The following is a 21,248-nucleotide window of genomic DNA, read 5'->3' as shown; positions in this document are numbered from 1 at the left end:
GAATTTATATGGTGGTTAATTAATAAAGGAAGTAATTTTAAATAAAGCAAGTTTGCTATTATTTTAAGGCATCTCTTCGGCTACCAATTTGGGGTCCTCGCATTACACATTTTCAGCATGGCGGCCTCCGTAGCAGGGTTGCTTAAACCTTGGACACCGAGGTGATTTTAACGTTTTTGTCATAATATTCTTAGCTTAGCATACTACCGTGTACATTTTACGTTCCTTTTGTATATTTAGCACATGGCAGTTATGTTAACTTTGTATCTCAAGCGTCAGTTATTAGGTTTAACAGAGTCACTATTTTATAAGAAAAAAATGTCAAGCTATTAATTAAAGAAAGCTTTATTTTAAAACAATATTGCTTAAGCTGAAATAAATAATAAATCCAAAGTATTGACTAAAAACAGAAGTTTGAAAACAAATTTCAGAATGCCGTATTATCGATATAATATGGCATTATATGTGGCGTTATATTCAATCATTTCAGTTTTTTTTAAACTTTTCCATATTTAACATAAAACATGCGAATTTCTCATTTTAAAATGATCATTAATTATGTGTAAGTGTATTTTAATTATAATTTTTTAACTATTTGAGAGCATAAAATTGTCTATTTTATGCTTTTTTTCTCATTGTTAATACCATGACTTGTCTAATAACTCCTTTATTGACATCCTGTTTGAAGATTTTCTTTACTAACTCTTTGTAACTCTTGGCCAGCGTGTTCCTGGTTAGATGGAGCAGATATAACCCATACTACCTAGAGCCGGAGGTGAGGAGGGAAGCATACAGCCGCTCCGAGGCAGAGCTGAGTGCTGAAGAGCAGGAGGAGCGCAAGCTCAAAGAACTGCGACCCATAAAAGCAGCCACCTGCAGCGCCACAAGCTCTGTCTTTGACGATCCCGTTATTAGGTACAGAAAACAAAAAGTTTTTCAAACTGATCACTGTGGACTCAATTTTTGCTTCTTCATTGCAGTAAATTTATCAGAATGATCATGACGGAAGGGAATAAGGTTTTAGCCAGAGAGATTGTCACACAGGTAAATGTCAACCAGACAGGAGGCTTGAATCAAGAAATGTACATTTTTTTAAAACTTTGTTTGCTTCCTATCTTCTCTTAGACACTGGAGAACATAAAAAGGAAACAGGTGGAGAAATATCACAAATCTCCACCTGGGAAGAAAGAGGAGATTGAATGTAATCCCTACACCATCTTCCACACAGCACTGGAGAACTGTAAGCCTGTTGTTGGGCTGGCGAGCATACAGAAAGGTGGAAAGTTTTACCAGGTCAGTCACAAGAATAGCAAGGTTATCTGTATTTTTATAATAAAGAGAATTATATATTTTGGCTGCTTGTCGCACCAAAAAAATAACCCATAAAAATGTTTCATTGTCTTAAATTGCTTAGGTGCCCATCCCACTTACAGACAACCGCCGCCGGTTCCTCGCCATGAAATGGATGATCACAGAGTGCAGAGAAAACAAACACAGGCGCACCCACATGTACGAAAAACTCTCCCAAGAATTACTGGCCGCCTTTGAAAAGGAGGGCAATGTCATCAAGAAGAAGCACGAGCTGCACAAGATGGCCGAAGCAAACAGAGCCTACGCCCACTACCGCTGGTGGTAGCTGCTGACGTCTCAGGATCTGCAGCACGATGGACACGCAGCGACAGGAAGTCATGGCTGTCCCAAAAGCTTTTGTAAATAGTGGAAATGACTAAACAAGGTTACTTTTTTGTATTCAGAAGAATAAACAGCTTATAAATGCAAAATAACTGCAAATTATGGTAAGAAAGAGAAAAGTATTTATTCAAACAAAAACCTTGGAATTTGCTGTACAAACAATAAAAAGTGTTGTAACATTGTAATACAACTGAGGTACATCAGCTGGAGTTTGTTGACATTATTAAAGAACTCTAATTACACAATAAAAAAATTAAGACTTTTTTCAATATTTAATCCTTTAAACTAGCATTTGAGTTTTTATGAACCACGCTAGTGGTGAGGAATCCGACAGGAATATGTAAAATCAAAAAAATTACTGACTAGATCACTTCCATCCTAATTCTTTTTTCTTGTTTAGAGTTTAAGTTTTTATAATTCAATTTATTTTAAAAACAAATTTCTAGTAGGTTTGTAAAATCCCATTCTACAAAGAACCACTTTGATCATTTTTGCAGACGTAAGTCATTTTTTGGCACCATTTATCTCATGTATATAGAGCAAATTAAAAAAGTTCTTTAGATTTCATAATTAGTGAAAATGATATTTAAAAATTTGCATTTTTTGAAAATATATTAAAAAAGAAAAACCCTGAACTGATTTCATAAAAAAAGTCACACAAAACAAAATGGAATTCAAAAGCAAAACTGAAAGTAACTTGAAACTACAATGTAATGTAAATGTTTTTTTAAATTGTAATTTTACACTGGAACAGAAAAGGTAATGTCCCGCAAAAAAGTAAAAATGTTGGTTTGTATCAGACTGGAATGTCTCTTTCAACTTTTGAATTTGATTAACTAAAATTAAAATGGTCTTTAAAAGTAGCAAAAAAAAAACAAAACCCATTTATAAACGTGAAATTGAAAGTTTTGTTAACTATTGCACAATCCACACTCACCACCTCTCAGTCATACAGCACAATGCACCTAAAACAAAGATTTGTTGTGAATGATTATCTCATCAGGCTGTTCTAACTGCCTGGAGGATGTTGCTCTCCACTGAGGAGCTGCTGGTTTTTCAATCAGTTTAAAAAGAAGCGAGAACTCTCGCGTATTTTGAAAGTCTAATGCTCGGTACCCCGATCACTCGGATATTTCGCTATAGTAGTACTTGTTGGCAGTGCTGCTGAGCATCCAGCCCCCAGCCCTGAACTCCAGGATCTCCAGGAGGAGCAGGCGTGCCATGGAAGTTAGACCCTCCTGGAGGAGGAAGCCGTCCCGCAGCAGGAAGAACAGCTCGTCCATGCGCTGGCTGTTGGCCTTCTCCAGCTGCTCTCCGATACGGTGCAGCTGCAGCACCAGGCAGTCCACCTGAAGATGGGAGGAACACATCCACCTTGGTGAAGCTTCAATGCATATAACGATTAGCACATTAGCACACCATCCTCACCTCTTCTTCATTCTTTAGAGCATCAGGCTGTGCCAGTCTCAACATACAGTCATAAACAGGGTGCACCAGGGCCACCATGGGCATGTTGTTCACCTGATAGACATGCAGGCAAACAACACATGACGTCAGGTTTTAAAAAATGTTTTAACCAATATCAAACCGATCTTTACTAAGAAGATCCATATTGATTTATCAAATCTCGAAGTGGATTTTCCTTTAAAATAATTTTTACTTCTTTTTCAAAGCAATTTTAGGTACCATGTCTTTTTTAATAGAAATAAAAAATGAAAAATCAAATCGAGGATTTGTAACTCAAAACTGATTGGATTCAGCATATTAGCAGTGATATAATGTCAAGGAACATAGAAAAATACATTCAATTTATAACTTATGAGTAACAACTTAAAACTTAGACAAAATTTATTAAAATCAGATCAACCTGAACATATACATCAGTTTTCATTTTCTAAAGGCAGCTCAAAGATTCGTACATAAAAAAAAATAGAGGCAAAAATTCGAAAAGATAAAAAAAGGCAATTTAAAGAACGTATCTGAATCTAATTACTTTTTCGAATTAAACACCCACAAAAACAGGGAAAATGATTCCACTGCAATCACAGATCATCTTCTTTGTTTCATAAAAATATAAAAAAGTATTTGGATAATAGCAATGCATTAAAAAATAATAATAGACATTTATGAATGTGTGTTGCATTGTGTTTTCTGTTTTAGTTTGAATCAGAAAAGATAAAACTCATGTTTTTTTTGTGGAAGTCCTCCAAAGAAATAAGTGAAAATAACAAAAAAGAAAACATTTGTGATTTTTTCTTTTTTTTTACCTTGAGGTAGTCAAAAACGTTGCAGATAAAGGTGACATAGCACACCCACTCATGTATTGAGCGAGCCCGCATATCCTCGCGGTCCTTAAACTCCCGCTGCAGTCGGTTCAGCAGGTTTCGCCTGAATACGTTTCCATCACTCTGCTTGGCCTCAGCCTGAAACGGTGATCAGGAGGAGCATAATAAAAGCATGGATGATTAAAAAAAAAAAAATCACAGGAAAAACAGTACCTGAGGGAAGAAGATTCATAAAATAATTAAAAACTGTCTGATTAAGATGTGGAGACTTAATTAGGTTCTTCCAAATCCTGAAATCTGAGATGCTCCGAGTCAAACTGTAGTTTTTCCCCATTCTTACTAACCTGGACAATAGTGTAACAAATGCGTCCGGCCTCTTTGCTGAACACATGATCCTTTAGAGACTGATCCATAATAATGTTAGACACTTTCTCCAAATCCACCGAACTTGGATCTGAAAAAATAGGCAAAAAATAGTTGTCAAAAAAACATTATAATTATTTTTTTAACAATAAAAAAAGGTCCCACAGTACATTACAGGGAGAAGATGCTGACCTTTCAAGGCTGTTTTCAGTAACATCTGTGTGTCTGGGTCAAACGACTGGATCCTGTATTCATCTGTGGAGTTTTCCATTACAGCTGGATGTGTTTCAGTTCCATCTGGAGGCAGGCACATGTGAAAATCAAACTGTCAAACTGCATTTTTTCCAAATCAAACAGGATTATTCATTACTAAAATAAGACTGCTTCTGGCAGAAAACACACCAGCTATACAGAAACATGTGGCCAAAAATACTGTTGTCATCAGACTGCTCCCCACAGCTCATTCAGCAGGGGTTAGAGGGGATTAAGCCAGCCTAGGGTTGACTGGAAGCCATCTAACTAAACCTAAGCACCAACCAGAACATTAAAACCTATATGGAGAAAAAAAAGATGTAATGTTCAGCTTTGAGATAATGAGAATTTATTTAAATAAGAATGCAAATATATTAAAATTACAGCTAATGCATTAAGATCACGTTTAATATAGATTGATATTATGTGACAAAACAGTTCAAACACTAATCAATTTAATAAGCCGGTTTGCTTTGCTAGCTTGAGTGCTTCGGCCGTAAACAGCTAAACGTCAGGCGCCAGGTTTGTTAGCCGTCATATCCCTCCGCTAAAACAAATGAATGGAAGGAACATTTGACAGAATGGAACTAGTCAGCATTTCTGTTTCATTTACAGCGTGAAAAATGGAAATTTGTTGTGAAAATGTACCTATTTGACTCATGTAGGATGGTCATAACGTTGAAGTCAGGGCAGCCAAGCCTCGACGAAACTATCTCCCGAAGATCAAGTGTTGACGTCAAGATAGTTATCTGTCAAATTTTCACTTTACTGAAAAGAATAAATTTGGGCTAAAATAGCTTATTGTCCACACACTTTCCTATTTTTTTCAATTTATTAATATATACATATATATTACGTTTAATTTTGTTTAAAAAAAATCACCCCAAACAGTTTGCTCAAATGGGTAGTCATTGACAGGAGGGACATCTTGTTGCAATATTTTATCTTTGATGGGAGTGTGCGCATGCGCTGTCCAAGTTTGCGGAAGTGTATGAAGGAACCGGAGGAGAGCCCGTGTCCGAATAGTATTGTATGTTTATGTAATGGGTCGTTTGGAGAGCTGCAACTATATGTATGCATGATTTTTTCTACAAGGTAAATTATATATTTTACATTTATGCATTATTCTGTATCGGAAAAGAAGAAACAAGTGCTCTGTTTTTAGCTTAGCCTAGCTACACCCATGTATGCTTTGACTCTCCTCTGTTATGAAAAGTGGATTCACAAAAATATATAAATATGTTTTGTTAAATTAATTTTTTCCCCTCCATAAAATATTCCGTGGATTTTTTAAAAATTTGATTTTAGTTTATATTAAAAAGTTGAATGAAAACATACTTTCTGCTTTTAGTTTGAAGTTGTGCAGAAATGGTGGGTTTCGACCCCGGGGCAAAGGAGGCTGCGATCTCCCCAAAAGAAGCTGTGTTAGCAGGTTCGGCTGGTGGGATGGTCACTAGAGCCCTCATCAGCCCCTTTGATGTGGTTAAAATCCGGTTTCAGGTAAGTGTGCAGCAGGGACCCACCCAGGTGGTGCCCTCATATTGATATAATCACAGAAGCCAAGATGTAAATAAACGCATAAACCCATCCATTAAAAAAAATCACCTCTAAGTATTTAAGCTTGAATGGTCCTGAATTATGTATATAAATAGGAATAAGTCATTTGGTTGTAGAAAAAAGTCTAAGTCTGATTCCATTTAACATGTTTTTTGTCTTGTTTCCCTATGCTGTAGCTACAGATAGAGCGTGTGTCTGCACTCAAACCTGAGGGGAAATATGCAGGACAATTTCAGGCCTTTCGCTGCATTTACTCAGAGGAAGGACTCGCTGCTTTCTGGAAAGGTCATGTCCCAGCACAGCTCCTCTCCATCTGCTATGGTGCAGTCCAGGTAGACTTTGTAACCTGGCTGTTGTAAAAATTCAAAAAAAAAAATAATAAAAAAAAAAAAATATATATATATATATATATACAAGTGTATTTTTCAAATTATTTATTATTTATTTATTTATTATTATTATTATTATTATTTTTTTACAGTTTACCAGTTTTGAAGTCCTAACAAAAATGGTCTACAAGTTGACGCCTTATGACAGTCGGTCAGCAGGAGTTCACTTTTTCTGTGGCGGTCTGGCAGCATGCTCTGCCACGGTGGTTTGCCAGCCTCTGGACACACTGCGGACGCGCTTTGCAGCTCAGGGAGAGCCAAAGGTAAGACACTTCCCTGCTACTGTGTATTGTTTCCAGAGTTTTTACATTTTAAGACCCACTCTAATGAAATGGAGTGGGTCTGTTCTTGTAGCATTTTTTGTAATGATGAAGGACATTAATAAAAGTATTTAAGCTTAAGCTCCATTCTGATATATCCACTTGTAGACAAATAGATCCATGTACGTCTTCGTTTTCCTCATGTGAGATGTCATCTGGCTTAAACCTGTACGGCTGGATAGCTTCAATATTTCTAGCCATGTTTGTTGGGCTATTAATGCTAGGTTGAGGTTGTAAGGGGCAGTAAGCTAGTGGGAGAGAATGTAAACAAAGGGAGCATGGGAAATAAGCAGATGCTTACTTCTGCACCAAAGATGGGGAAATTCTGATGAACTCCTGTCGCTCTGCAGAAACTATGTTCCAGAAGACAACACAAGTTTTTTGATTTGGTTAAAAACGACATAATCATACTTAACAGACCTCTGTGAACGCTTTAGCAATAGATCAAAACATGATTGGAGTGGGACTTTAAATGAAATGTAATATTCTAAATGGAAGGATGACAAGAAAGGAATTTGAATGCATTCAACTTAAAAAATGTCTTAAAACATGTTTTGTAGTATTCTGTATTTTGTAGTATAGCTGTGCATAAAATATGTCACAAAAACAACCAAAGCGTTTTGATTTTGGCTAAAAAAAAAATAATAATAATTAAAAAAATAATGGGAAAAGTTTAAGTTAGAATGGAAGTGGTTGGAGTGGGACTTAAAGTGGTGGATCAGGACAATTGTCCTCATGAAGCTAAAACAAGGACATTTTACCCTGTTTTTTCCAGGTGTACAGGAACCTGCGGCATGCTGTAAGCACCATGTGGTGCACGGAGGGGCTGCTGACATTTTATCGCGGATTATCGCCAACTCTGATGGCCGTGTATCCGTACGCAGGACTACAGTTCTTCTTCTACAATGTGTTCAAGAAGTGGCTGGGTCCTTCAGACTCAGGAGGTATGCAAGGAGTTAAATCTTTGATCTGAATGCTTTCATAGCCTCAGAATGTGATTTTAAAAAGTTTTTATTAGTAGAAAGCAAAATGAAAAATCTAATAAGCTAATTACTCTAAGAACAAGTCTGTGTTTGTATAAAACTCCCTGCAGCTAAGTCTGTACTCTTTTATGTCTCTCCTAGGAGGTCTGAGAAGCCTGGTGTGTGGCAGTGGAGCTGGTGTGATCAGCAAAACCATCACGTACCCCTTCGACCTGTTCAAAAAAAGACTCCAGGTGGGGGGCTTTGAGGCTGCCAGAGCTCGTTTTGGGCAGGTAAGTTTCTCTGCAACATGTAAACATGAATGGAGCAGATAAAGGACACGTGTCGACGTTTGATTCTGTGTCCCGCGCAGGTTCGGCGCTACAGTGGTCTGATGGACTGCATGTTTCAGATAGCCAAGGAGGAGGGCTTTCGGGGCTTCTTCAAAGGTCTCTCTCCCAGCCTTGTAAAGGCTGCACTCTCAACAGGCTTTACGTTTTTTTGGTATGAGTTCTTCATTAATTTAATTCATAACGTCAAGAAAAGGCAAACAACATCAGAGCCCGCCAAAGACTGAGAAGACAGACCAGGGAAATGCAGAAGGATCAATCACGCACATTTGAAATGCACTTATGCCGCCTCGTGTGCATGCACTGAACAAATGCATCAGCTTGGTCGGTAATAGTTTCCTGTTTGTTTACATGTACAGATGGGAAAAGGTCATATTAAAAAAGAAAACTGTCAGATTTTTGATCAAATACAAACAGCATTTTACATCCTAACTTCCTATGAATATTCTGAATTTTATTTAATCACAAAACTAAAAATGATCAGCTTTTATTTTGAAGTTTGCACTTTGAACTCTACTTTTTGTTTGAAGGGTCACCCATGTGGACCTACTGGATAGAAAAAGGAATGAAATTCAGATTTATCTGGTATGTACAGATATTAAAAAAGAAACATTTAATGTCAAAGCTATTTTCAGAACATATACTTAGACATCTCAGTATGTCTTAAACTCGATAGGTCGTCTACAGTTGTGCTGAGGTTTGTGTCTGTTATAGGACTTTCTCAGGTGTTTTATGTCAAACTGAGGTTTATGAAAATAAAGGCTTCCTTTGCACACCCATCTGTACACTGGTGCATAGGAAAAGTGGCAACATGGCGACCATAAACCAGAAAATCGAGGGATTCTTACACACTGTTCAAACTTGCAAAACTGGATACTAATTGTGAAGTTTTGGCTCTCGGGTCTTCATGTGATAAACACTTTCAAGGCTTCTAGATACCATCTTGATCAGGCAGTGACTGATGGGCTATTAGAACAAGACCTTCATGAACAAAACCTAAAATCTATAGAAATAATAAACTGGTAGCTTATTGTTCCACATCTGCTAACTTATGCGATGCAGAAGCAACTTCTCCCCCAACAAGAGACTGAAGAGATACTGAAGAAGGGTGAAGAAGAATGGAATGCCAGATACAACCAACTGTCTGTATCTGAGGGAAACTGTCTAAGACTTACAGTCTCAGCCGTTCTCCTGAAAAGGAACACTAAAGAGACAGAGGAGGATTACCCAGAAGTTCTTCACTGAAGTATCAGAGATTTACCCGTATTGACTGTGTAGCAACATGAAGACAGACCAATAAAAACTCGAGTGAACAATACCAAAGAAGTGTGCAAGGAAAAGAAACATCACACAATAAGAGTGCTCAGTGGAAAGTGAATATAAGACCACAACATAAGGACTTGGTGTAACAAGATTTAGTAACCATCACAGACATCCAAGAAAGAAAGGGAGACTCAAGAAAGGAAGAACTGGACAGTACTAGGCCTTGATATAATCCACACCTACTAGCTAAAGAAACTACCTGCAGTATGAGTTCCTGACAGTGCATTTGATGGATAAAACAGTCACTTGAGACACATTAGTTGTCACTCACATAGGTGTATGAAATATGTTCTCTGCATTTGACCCATCCTCAGAGGGAGACTCAGCTGTGCTTGGGAACCACCTGGCGATTTAACCACCCAATCCAACCCCTTAATGCTGAGTGTCAAGCAGGGAGGCACTGGGTACCATTTTTAGTCTTTGGTATGACTTGGCAGGGATTTGAACTCATGACCTTCCAGTCTCAGGGCGGATACTCTACCACAAGGCCGCTGAGCTGGTCCTATGAGCCGATACGTCGTACATAGATCCTATTCATTAAGAACTCAAAGGGGAAAAAACCTTGGAGGTTTGCATTAGTTGACCCCAAGAGTGGCATGTACAAAGGATTTTGTTGTTGTTTCTGATGCTGTTCTGCATAGGCCCGAACCTAGGTCAAAGGTCATCATTAAGAATAGTGACTGATATCAACCACTGACTGGAGCACTGGTCAACCTCTTGCCAACTGTGACATTTAGCTGTATGCTAGGAGACTCCACACCACAAATAATATGGGTTGTCAAGGGGAATTTTTTATTCATAATAAAAATATATTTTTGAAATATACAACATATATACTTGTTATTTATTGAGACATTTTATTTGCTGTGATTTTGTTAATCTATTGTCATTTAAATCAACACATTTTATTCACACTGCAGCTTTGTAAATATATACGTTTGGCTGCATTAATTGACTTTATACACAATCCTATGAGGTAAGAACTTCCCATTTAAGGTGATTTCTGCAAACACTGAAGCTGTTTACCTGATGGAAACTGGAGTTGCAGCTCTAGGTCTTCAGTCTTGCAAGTTTGGACACTGTACAGAAATCCTCTCACAGGCTGAAGTCATTTGTGTTTTGTGGCACCAGGGGAAATTGTTATGTTGAGTGTTTTAAATGTAGAAGCATATGAACATTTTTTACCATTTACTGCATTTACTTTTATCAGAGATGCTTCTATAAAAGCATACAAGGTTGTATTTGTTGGCTTTACTTTATAACAGGAGCTTCTAAATATGTTCTTAAGCATATTTGTTTCACTTCCCCTTTTTTTAAACATCAAAAATACATTTGACAGATATATGTATGTTTTTCTGCTTGTCTTGGTTGTTTTCTTTATTCCTGATACAGGAAGTTATTATCAAAGGAAGTTTTCACTTATATTTGTGTTCTGTGCAAATGTTTATTTTTCAAATATATTTTAAATAAAGTTGAATATAAAAAAACCCTCACAGCTTGAATGAGAAAACAATCACAGCTCTAACTTAATCTGATCAACTGATTTTATTCGAGATCCATACAAATATACAAAAAATATGATACACAACAGCTGATCTGCAGTCAGTTCTGGATTGCACTTGTTTTTTACACATACTCTAAACTGTGATTTGAGTCTTTTTTTCATCGTTTCTGCATCTCATATTAACAGATTTACTGGCTTTTGAGTCAAATAATAAACTCAATGGAGACCCAATACATAACAATATTCAAATAAATACTGAAACTAAAATCTGTAAATAATGTGAATGAAAATTAATGCAGCTGAAATAAATGTATCAACAATTTCACTGAACTAAACTGAAGACAAGTTAAAAACTTCCTTACTTATTTACACATTTTTAAAGAAATCATGCCAGCACCCGACGACACAATGGCTGCGAGAAGTCACTATAAATCAAAACAGAGGAAACAGTCTTGTTAGTTAATGCACATACACTTTATAGCAGCTCCATCACTGGACACAATGTTGTTTTAAAAGACCGTATATCATTTGAATGAGGTTCATACAGTTTATACAAGAACTTTCACTGTACACCTGAATGTAAAAACTAAAATACCCAACATCATCTTTCCAAAACGAACAAAAACAACATTTAAACCACACACTTCTGGTTATGAAGCTGCAGATTTAGGTGTTTAAAGAAAAGAATTGATCTCTATACAAGTTCTGTGGAGCAACCGAATGTCATGAAGACACCCTGAGCTTATGGAAACAGGTTGAGACTCTGGGATGGAGCTTTGTAGGAATGTGCTACATTCAGTTGAGCTAAATGGTCTCCATGCTGACTGGTGCACATTGAAGGCCGGCTGTTGATCCAGAGGAGGGGTGATTGAGGAGTCTGTGGTCAACGTTAGACTCCGGCATCGACGGGCTGAACCTTTGAGCCTCCCGGGACATGTTGCCGTGGAGAGGAAGCTGCCTGTCTTGTTCCTGCGGGCATTGTGGGAAGGGTTTGCTCCTCGCTGGGGCGGTCCTGCTCTCATTCTGGCTGTGGACTGGAGTTCCAGGAGAAGAAGCTGGGCAGTTTGAAGAGGGAGTCTCGGCGGCCCGTATCCGGAAGGGTCAAAGTCTCAGGAGCAGATTTCTTCCTGGGTCTGTCCTTGGGAACCGACAGGAAGTCGGGGGCTTCAGTGGAGAGGGGCGTTGATGGAGCACTGTTGGGTCCGCTTCGAGCGCTGGACGCCAGCTGTGTCTCTGAGATGGAGATGGCAGGTGGGAATGTTCCAATCTTGAGGTTGGTGGCCTGCTGTGTGGCACGCTCATACTCTCTGACCTCCTCCATGGTCATATCTGATGGAGATAAAGTTAATTTAGACAAGTTAATGACTAAACCAGAGCAACTACTCTTATTTATGTATCAAACATTTGATCAGGACCATAACTTGTTCACAGTTATTGCTGTGAAATATCAGGTTACTCACATCTAAGTGCTTAAGTAACACCACGATTACACTATTCCCAATTAGTCAGGGATATTAAGAAATTTCAGTAGATACTGCATACCAGCACATTCTCATCTCCAAGTCGTCACATATTGACGTTTGTTAAGACCCCCTCTGCGCCACTTTTTGACGTTTTGGGTGTCCCCAACTCGTCATCTTTTGACGTGCTGGCTGTTCGTAAAATCAAGGGTCCGGAACCTTTGAGACGCAGTACCAAATGCGTGATGGTCCTTGGGACGTGTCCAGTACCGGTACCCTAACCTTAACCCGGTATTGGTTCGGACCCGGTGTGGGATTACTGGTGCGCTATGCGTGGCGGTACTGGACCATTTCTTGTTCACCGCCCAGAGGTTGGGGACCCGGGATTTAATGGGAACAACCAGCACGTCATAAAAAAACAACTTGTGGACACCCAAAATGTCAAAAAGTGACATGGAGGGGTCCTTAATCAAACGTCAATGTGTGACGACTTGGGAGTGAGAATGTGTTGTTCAATTGGGGTGATGGACACACTCCGTTTTGTGTCTTCCACATAATGGTTTCACTGTATACAGTGTGTCTTACTTATTCGGGCCAAAACCAAAAAAAATTCTTATAGAAAAACCTTTGCAAAGTGGCATCAACTTCAATATTCTGTGGCTTTAAAAAACAGTTTTTGCCAGTAAGTCGCTCAGACAGCCATGATGTTGCAGGTGAACTTGAGGAGTCTCAAAGTTTCATCAGCAGACACAACTATAGAGAGTTTGTGACAGACCCAGGATTGGAACCCTATGAGTGACAAACCACAACCATGACCAGTATCTAAAGACCTATGTACTCACTACTCAGACATGGTATTGTAAATGCCACACAACTGCAGATGCCTTTTCCAGATGTGAGAGGTACTAGGGCTTCCAGACAAACCATTGCACCAATTGCTGACTCCATTGCAAGTGACAGCACTGACACCAAGGCCTTCTGTGAAAGTTTTTATTGGGCACAAGACCATGTGACCTGGACGATGGAGCAATGGTCTTCTGTCCAGTTCACTGATGAGTGGCAGGTCTACTTGGACAGAAATGATGGTCATCACCATTGTTGGAGAAGGCGAGGGGAGCGATATGCCAAGAGCAACATGGTCCCAGGGATTGCATTGGTGGTGGAGGTGCAACACTCTGGACAGGCATCACCAGTAAGCTCAAAACCAATTTGGTTATTTTAGATGTCCGGGTCAGAAACATCATAGAACACATCATCATGCCCCAATTCCACCAGCAAATCCCCAAATTTCTGTTCATGGATTGTAATGCTTCACAATACTGTGCCAGAAATGTCACTGCTTCATTTCAAGAAGTGAAAGTCTCTTATGTGGTATGACCATCAATGTCCTCGGACCTGAAACCCAGTGGAGCACGTCTGGAACCAGCTGAAACTGAAGCTGAGACTGGATGATCGTACCCCACCCCCAAATGACCAGGCAGAACTGCATGTATTAATTATGGAAGAATGGAACAGATCTCCTCAGAACAACATCATGAGGCTAGTGAGAAGAATAAGTCGCTGTCCGACTGTCGCTGCAGCAAAAACTGGACATACCTGCAATTGACATGGTCAATTTAGTTTAGTATTGCTTTATTTTTTGGGGGATAATACATTTCAAACAAATGAAAACTGTGTTTTTCCCTGTTTTTTATTCATAATATCAAAGGGAATTTTTGCGCATTTCATTACAATTTAGATCAAATAGGAAAAGGATTCATGATATCCCTAACTCATTGTGAGTAGTGTACTTATGACTCCCTAAATCTTTTAAAATGGTTATAATTTATCAATTATCATTTTTCATTTTAATGCCACTTCTGCTGAACTTACCGATCCATTCATCAACCCAGGCAAAGGCCTGCCGGTGACCCAGGGTCAGGACGTCTCGGATCACCTGAAACAGAGTAAAAGGAAGCAAAAAGAGTCAAATCCGAGAGAAAGAAGTGCAGAGGAGGAGATTCAAGGTGAGATATGACTTCTGGTTAGTTCTGAAAGAGAAAATGATTAACAACACTTTGAAGTTTGTGGTGTTGCTGTTTTGCCCCTGGACATATGAGTCATTAAAGTTACCTTGTGAGTACTGACCCAGGTTTCGTCTTGCATGACTGTGTGTGTGTTTGTATGGGAGCCTCAGGCAAAAAAAATAAAGAAAAGGACACCAAAACCCACAGACAGATGCTGCACACAGTTAGGAGAAATTGATTGCTAAATCAGAGATATGAAGTTTGAAGGGTGCAGCCAGGAGAAGCTGTGAGAGGTGACCAGGACAGACTTTTTAAGAGCGTGATAACAGAACACCATGTTTCTCCAACAGAAAATTGCCGCCTCTAGCTCTGGAAGTAATCTACACGGGTCAGAAAGTTTGACCACATGTAAACAAGCTTTAACCCAGTTTTCCCTGATCCTGACCTTGTGCACGAACTGTTCCACACGTGTTTGCAGGCCCCACACTTCAAACTTGACGGTGACCAGTTTGTACGAGCACATGATGGGATCCTGGGTGCTGATCCATCCTTCCTGGAGGAAACCTCTGTTTGTCTTCTTGGACTTGAAATAACGGAGATCCTACAAAGATATGAGACATTCGGGTTAAGAAAAGACATGTTCCTCCTATGAAAGTCTGTTTTTGTCCCTTCAAATCTTCTCCTAATTATAGGGTTGTCATTTCCTGTTATTAATAGGCCACGCTATCATTGATGTACCGAATCCTTTCTCCAGGTCTCCGGGACAGGAACCCCTGTATTCATAACAAGACTCATGCTGGTGTGACGAAGTCCACCAAACCACACTTGCATTAATCACCACTCTCCATGGACTAATTATAGGGTGGTGTCCATTCGTCTTTGACTGTTGTCTCTGTGACAACAGTGTGTGGGGGCGATACAACAATCTCTGTCACAACAACCAGAAGTCAGAGATGGAAGAAGCCTGCTGCTTAGTCTGTATAAGATTCACAATTGAACCCATATTGTGAAACTTTTTGTCACTGGCTAACTCTAATACATAGTGAGTCCACTTAACAGTATCTGTGATACAAATTGTATACAATGTTTTTGAAACTGGGTCATTTTGCTACATCCATATGCCTAAAAGGCACAACTTATTTTAACTCTAATAATCAAATATATAAAAAATAATTGTATTATTACTACAAGTACTAAACCTGCTACTAATAAGTTTAATTATTAATGACCCACTCCAATAAAAATTGTATTTTTAACATGTTCGTGATGATGGAGGACATATATTGAGAAAATTAATCTTAAAACTCCATTCAAATCGGTGAATATCAGGAGCTGCTGTTTGAAAATGCTTGTAGTTGAGAAATAGGAACTACAATCGACAGGCCACAAACTCCCTGCTCTGCTCCATTCTGGTGCATCCACTTGTAGACAGATAGATCCATGTACGTCTCTGTTTCCCTCGTCCTAGTGGGCGTCTTGGTCAAAACATCTGATGGCGCCAATATTGCTCGCCATTTTTGTTTCCTGATGTTAGGTTGGGGGGAGCGTGTAAACAGTTGGGTAGCAGGAAGGGGAGCAGGCCTACTCTGCACCTACGGTCCCGCCCACAATTCAGAAATGAATTTTAGATTAACTTGCTGCTCTGCAGAAACTATGTCCTAGGATCACAGATTGCAATTCTTAGATTGCTTAAAATGTTAAAGTGAATGGATATTATTGAGATTCGTTGGTCATTTCCATAGTCTGGAGGCAAAGAAGACAAAGGTCTCCATGGTGACGACCCCTGACAGAGGCCAAGAAAGAGTACACCCATCCCTCATCCAATCAGAGGTAGCAAAGAGAAGGTGGAGCAGACCTCAAAGGGTGGTAAAGATCTATGCTCAGATCTTATGGGACTTCCAGAAATCAATTGTTTATAAACAAAAGAACTGATGAACCCATTAAACAACATCAGAAATAACAATCACAGTAAGCCTACCTAAAGACACTGGCTTCAGCTGTTTTCAGATATCCACCTTGAAGGATAAAGTAGTTGAAGTTGCCAAGATACACAGCACCCTCAGAGCATTTGTCTATAAGTCAAGTGGTATTTGCATTGGCCATCTAATATCGCTGAGCTATTCTTATCTATACGAGAGCAGAGGATCGTAAAGCTGGCTGAGCGGTGTGTGAATGAAGGTGTCAATAATAAAATACCGCAGCAGTGCTGTCGTGACTCCTCTAGATTATTAATAACTCAGCTCCTTATGACCATCACGCCTTGATAGATAGTCCAATACATACCCATGCACGTCCTGACTGTTGATATCCATCACCTCTGCCACACGTGCACTTTACCTCCTTTCATCATTCAGAGGAGCTTCATGACCAGCTGGTGGTCATAAACAAGATGCGGGTACTTTGGACAACTACTTTCTTGTTGGTTTCCCTTTTACCCTTTTGTTTTCTCTCTGTATTGCCTCTTGTACCTCCGATTCTTTGTAGTGGCGCTCGGGGATTTCATCGTAGACGATGTCCACGAAGCAGACCTCTGTTTCTTCTTCTTTGGGCTCGCTGCCAAAGATCTGAGGGACGGAGAAACATAAAATTAACACCACAGCTAAGGTGTTGTGAATGGTGGCAAAAAGAAACCCCTCCTAGCAGCATGCTGGAAATGCAGTGATGGAGGAATAAAGAAGTCAGTAAAGGGTGTAAATGGGCTGTAGGAAACAATCCTCTGCTTGAGTTAAAGTCACTTATGCACGCACAATTATCTGCTCCTATGTCACTACCTCTTGATTAAACTTACTTTAAACTCTTACCCAGACGTGCAAATGAAAGAGCAGGCAGATAAATTGAAAGGTTACAAAAAAATCAGAGTGCGAGTGAACTTTTGGGGCGGTTAATTGTTAACTTGAGAGTGCAGAGAGTGAACCCTTTTATTAAATGTACCTACTCTACCATTTGTTCCACTTAGTTTCCAAAAGTGGAGCCATGGTCATCCTTGAAATTGAAATGCTCCAAGTGCAATAGTGAAACCAACCACTGAGAGGAGCTGCTGATTGCTGTTTTCAGCTCAGTTGTTGATGAGGTGATGTTGTGTAACCCCTCAGATTTGCTTGATTCTGCCAATCTAAGAGTTAACTGGCTCTGAAGAAGAGCTGGAGACGAGGCAAACGGCTTTTTACTCGTGTGAAAGATGTGAAAAATCCAAGAACATCTTTATGTGATGTCAGATGATGATGCTTTACTCATACTTTAAACCCCTGTTACAAGATATTACACTATAAACAAAAACAAACAAGATTTTTTTTTTTTTGCAAATCAAAATATTTTGAGCTGCAAACATTACCAAAAACTTCCCAACAGATTCTCACTGTTACACACAAATATTGTTCCACTGAGAAATATTAAAATACACTGTGTCAAAGCTCTTATGCTACATATTAAGCTTTTACAAAAGCTTTATTACAGGGTTTCTACTAGTTTCTTCAACTTTAATTTTTGAAAACTTTTTAAGACCTTATTAAGGCCAACCATGTCAAAAAACTTTTTGTCTATTTTCCATTTCATTAATTTATTCTCATGCTTTGATCAAAACTGCATCTTCTTTTCTTATTGTTTGAGGTCTGTGTCATGATGCTTTCTTTTACCTATTTTTTTTTTTCAAAATGTCAGTCTAAAAACTAGTTTTCCCGATGTTTATTTACACCATTTGATCAAACTAATCTTGGTTGAAAAAATTATTTTTTTAACATGAAATGGGAAACAAAAAGGTTTCAAGCAGCCTATTTTTAATAAAGTCAAAACTCAAGACTTTTGATGTATGTTAAGGTATTATTTTCAAATATATCCCTATATAACTAACTAAACTATTAAAAAAAAAGACTTCTAGTAATTTGTTAAATACAGGAAGTGATCCTTGTTGCAGAATAAATAAATGTAACAACAAAACAAGAAGGTAAACCTTTGTCTTATGTTGTTTAGCGAAAACTATGCAATTCTTAAAGGTTTTGTTCTTTTTTTGTTGCATTTTAGGCCTTTTAACCTTTCCGATTTGTTCTTTACTTGTTTTGCACAGTCACTGTTACTGTGTAATTTTTTGCTTCAAGCCCCCATCATGAGCTTCCCAAAGGTGAATTACTTCTGTAGAATTTGTAGATCCTGCATTTGGATTTTTCCTCCATCATGTATTAGATCTAATGTAATACTGTACTCTATTTTTTATACTAATTTAGTTTCACTTAGCATTCATTTTAAAGGTCAAAATTCTGATTCATGCAAGAGAAATATTGCGGCCAACTTCATTAGGACACTACCATAATTTTTACCCATAATGCCCGCTGCCTGCAGGTTGCAATTAAGTGCTTGTTATCTTTATACTTTTCAAGAACAATGGCCTAAAAAATAGCTTTTTAGTTAATAAGCATGACGATGGTTGAAGTAAGAAGGGAAAGTAGATGTGGAGCGCATAAGAAAAGAGCTATACTTTACATAAATGCATGGAAAAGAAGAGAGTAATCAAACCTTTGGTAGAAAAAACAAAACTCCTCATTTCTAGGTTTAATCATAGAATTTGTCACAGACCAGATGAACTACTTACATTATCATTACTCCCTTTGTTGTCCTCATATTTGGTCTCTATGTGGATGGAAAACTTGGGCAGGAAAGAGCACTGGAGGAAAGAAAAAAAGACTAAACAATGAGAAATCAATACCCACTACTGTGATTGTTCCTCTGCACTGCTTTATTGTGTTTGTTTTGTCACACAAGACACATCTGGGACCATTTGGGTTTCTGTGAGTTTTTTGTAATGTAAGTCAAACAGGATTATTTTTGTGAGTAGCAATCATTGATTTGTTGTTTTGTCATGTCATGACTCATGCTTACAGTTCACTACCTCATTCTGAACACTGTGTTTGCTCTTAGGTAACTTCATTTAAGATGAACTCTTTCAGTACTACAATAAAGTGTGGTACTGGTAACAGAATTAGTTGCTTGACCAAACAGTTGTGTGTTTTTTGGGGGAACACAACAGATGTCCTCACTTTGTGAAAGCTTTCAACAATATTGGAATTCAACACAAATTACATGTAGACCAAAAGCTGGAGAAGATGACGAACCCTGAGGTCAGGTTGTTTTATGTGTTGGAAACAGTGACTGTATGTGAGAGCTGGACTGAGTGGCCCCTCCCCTGTGGTGTTCCAAACAGAAAGTATCCGCTGGCTCCAAATAGCCAAAATCCCATAGACTTCTATGGAGAAATAAACAGCTGTTACTCAGTCATTCTGTTTGTCCAAATAACCATTCCTTCTCTGATACTTCTTCCTCATTCTATTTTTTTTTCATGAAATATTTTCTTTAGTGCAAGGTATTCAACATATAAGCTGGCCAATCAGATGCCGTGATAAAATCATGTGGGTTCTCTTTGGACGTTCATAACAATTGATTGACAGATCCTCCTGAGCCATTTGAAGGGGTAGGGGTGTGACCTTCCAACAAGCTCTCACCTGATTGGTGGGAATGGTTGCCATAGTAACACTGACTCAGGCCGACTTGGACCAATCACTGGGTACTGACAATTTCTGACTCCAAAATGGCGACGACAGTATCGGAAAAAAAAGGTGACTGAATTGACTCACTCAGTCCAGTTCTCTATATACAGTCAACGGTTGCAAACTGGGACAGAGTTCAAAGTAGGTTGGTTCTGCTGCTGTGCAGTTGTAATAAATACTACAGTCGTGATGTGCAGAAAGTGTAATGGGTTTTTAAAAGAAATGGACCAAAACACAGTGTGACCTTTAATGGATTCAGTGGGAAACTGTTGTTGGGATAAATCTCTAATGCAGATGCTGGAAAACTGCTGGCTACAGCTCACCTTATTTTTTGTTTGTCATCACACCACACAAACTACAGCCACTATTACCATAAATATATTAAAATACTTTCTACAACACAATTAAAAATCAAATCAAATTCCTTTATTTTGTTGATTGTTCATTTAAATTCCTGCAGCTTGGCAGCTTTTGCTGATCTTTGGCTTCATTAGTGAAAGTTTGACTGGTAGAAAATCTATTAAAAATATTGCTCATCTCTAGTTCGTTTTTATTGATTTTATGCAAAAATGAAACTTCTATGTGAGAATTCCTTTTTTAAAGTAGTATTACTCTCACTTGTTTGTAACCCTTAGATGTTTTATCCACTTTGATAAATACAAAAAACTGTTAAGCGGACCAGTCTATCTAAAAGCATTTTGCAAATATGACAATTACAAAAGTACAATCTATTAGTGAGGCTCTAAAATGTTTGAAAGCAAATAAAAGTAAAGTTATCAAGCTGTTTACCATGACATATTAAAACTATTGTTACATTGGGAATATGAGCGTGAAGTGGGCCTCGGCTCTAATTTGCAGCACTGTGGCATTTGCATTTTCCATTGAAGGGTTGGCACCTCTGTTGCCACAGTAGCGAGCATCCATTGAAAAAGCAAGCCTGTGAAGGTTTGTGAGAGCTCTCCAGGATGCACCGAGGTAAATAAGGCTCCTTATCGCTTCCAAAAATGCTCAACAGCTGGGCTTTGAAACCAGGAAAAAAAATAAATAAATACAGTTTGTGCTTCCATTTTATAATGCACATGTTCCTGCGAGGGGGAACCTTTAATCTCACGGGCAGAAGACTTCTTTCATGCCTGCTCTAAGATCAGGTGGAAGGTACATGTGAGAGGAAGTAGAAAGTACTCACCGTGTACTCTGACCGAACCAGTCCAGGTAATGGATAGGAATAGAACACCAAAAAAAAAAAAAACA

The 21,248-nt window shown here is 38.6% G+C and overlaps 4 protein-coding genes across 4 annotated transcripts in view; 2 read left to right on the top strand and 2 right to left on the bottom strand.

Annotated features, from left to right (window-relative positions):
- Window positions 1-13: 13 nt before the first annotated feature.
- Window positions 14-1,895, top strand: mrps7 (mitochondrial ribosomal protein S7). The gene is made up of 5 exons (XM_024271651.2): window positions 14-161; window positions 724-915; window positions 981-1,044; window positions 1,126-1,293; window positions 1,415-1,895. The coding sequence occupies exons 1-5, from the start codon at window positions 118-120 to the stop codon at window positions 1,634-1,636; spliced, it is 690 nt and encodes a 229-aa protein (XP_024127419.1). The 5' UTR covers window positions 14-117; the 3' UTR covers window positions 1,637-1,895.
- Window positions 1,798-5,348, bottom strand: mif4gdb (MIF4G domain containing b). The gene is made up of 6 exons (XM_024271650.2): window positions 5,241-5,348; window positions 4,533-4,637; window positions 4,322-4,431; window positions 3,960-4,115; window positions 3,121-3,213; window positions 1,798-3,041 (listed from the first exon to the last, which is right to left on the bottom strand). The coding sequence occupies exons 1-6, from the start codon at window positions 5,251-5,253 to the stop codon at window positions 2,814-2,816; spliced, it is 705 nt and encodes a 234-aa protein (XP_024127418.1). The 5' UTR covers window positions 5,254-5,348; the 3' UTR covers window positions 1,798-2,813.
- A 174-nt stretch (window positions 5,349-5,522) lies between these two features.
- On the top strand, window positions 5,523-8,980 carry slc25a19 (solute carrier family 25 member 19). The gene is made up of 7 exons (XM_024271652.2): window positions 5,523-5,687; window positions 5,944-6,092; window positions 6,326-6,481; window positions 6,631-6,801; window positions 7,634-7,802; window positions 7,983-8,113; window positions 8,194-8,980. The coding sequence occupies exons 2-7, from the start codon at window positions 5,961-5,963 to the stop codon at window positions 8,395-8,397; spliced, it is 963 nt and encodes a 320-aa protein (XP_024127420.1). The 5' UTR covers window positions 5,523-5,687; window positions 5,944-5,960; the 3' UTR covers window positions 8,398-8,980.
- Window positions 8,981-11,023: 2,043 nt separating this feature from the next.
- Window positions 11,024-21,248, bottom strand: part of pitpnc1a (phosphatidylinositol transfer protein cytoplasmic 1a) — a 49,891-nt gene continuing 39,666 nt past the window's right edge. The window contains exons 4-9 of the mRNA XM_024271654.2: window positions 21,184-21,191; window positions 19,046-19,117; window positions 16,932-17,027; window positions 14,909-15,064; window positions 14,330-14,393; window positions 11,024-12,326 (exon numbers count right to left, since the gene is read on the bottom strand). Of these exons, the coding sequence (XP_024127422.1) occupies window positions 12,016-12,326; window positions 14,330-14,393; window positions 14,909-15,064; window positions 16,932-17,027; window positions 19,046-19,117; window positions 21,184-21,191 (707 nt within the window). The 3' untranslated portion in view covers window positions 11,024-12,015. The remainder of the gene's footprint in view (window positions 12,327-14,329; window positions 14,394-14,908; window positions 15,065-16,931; window positions 17,028-19,045; window positions 19,118-21,183; window positions 21,192-21,248) is intronic.

Source organism: Oryzias melastigma, linkage group LG8 (genome assembly GCF_002922805.2).
Source record: "Oryzias melastigma strain HK-1 linkage group LG8, ASM292280v2, whole genome shotgun sequence".
Lineage (NCBI taxonomy): Eukaryota > Metazoa > Chordata > Actinopteri > Beloniformes > Adrianichthyidae > Oryzias > Oryzias melastigma.
The sequence above is the reverse complement of the archived record's forward strand: the minus strand, read 5'-3'. Positions and strand labels throughout refer to the sequence as shown.

Excerpts from the sequence above, each read along its gene's own strand:
- mrps7 (XM_024271651.2), top strand. The coding sequence starts at position 118 with ATGGCGGCCTCCGTAGCAGGGTTGCTTAAACCTTGGACACCGAG. Across the intron at positions 916-980 it reads TTTGACGATCCCGTTATTAG|TAAATTTATCAGAATGATCA; the intron begins GTACAGAAAACA and ends TCTTCATTGCAG. Across the intron at positions 1,045-1,125 it reads CCAGAGAGATTGTCACACAG|ACACTGGAGAACATAAAAAG; the intron begins GTAAATGTCAAC and ends ATCTTCTCTTAG.
- mif4gdb (XM_024271650.2), bottom strand. Across the intron at positions 4,432-4,532 it reads ACTGAAAACAGCCTTGAAAG|ATCCAAGTTCGGTGGATTTG; the intron begins GTCAGCATCTTC and ends CTATTTTTTCAG. Across the intron at positions 4,116-4,321 it reads TTTGTTACACTATTGTCCAG|GCTGAGGCCAAGCAGAGTGA; the intron begins GTTAGTAAGAAT and ends TCACCGTTTCAG.
- slc25a19 (XM_024271652.2), top strand. The coding sequence starts at position 5,961 with ATGGTGGGTTTCGACCCCGGGGCAAAGGAGGCTGCGATCTCCCCAAAA. Across the intron at positions 7,803-7,982 it reads GGGTCCTTCAGACTCAGGAG|GAGGTCTGAGAAGCCTGGTG; the intron begins GTATGCAAGGAG and ends TGTCTCTCCTAG. Across the intron at positions 8,114-8,193 it reads CCAGAGCTCGTTTTGGGCAG|GTTCGGCGCTACAGTGGTCT; the intron begins GTAAGTTTCTCT and ends TGTCCCGCGCAG.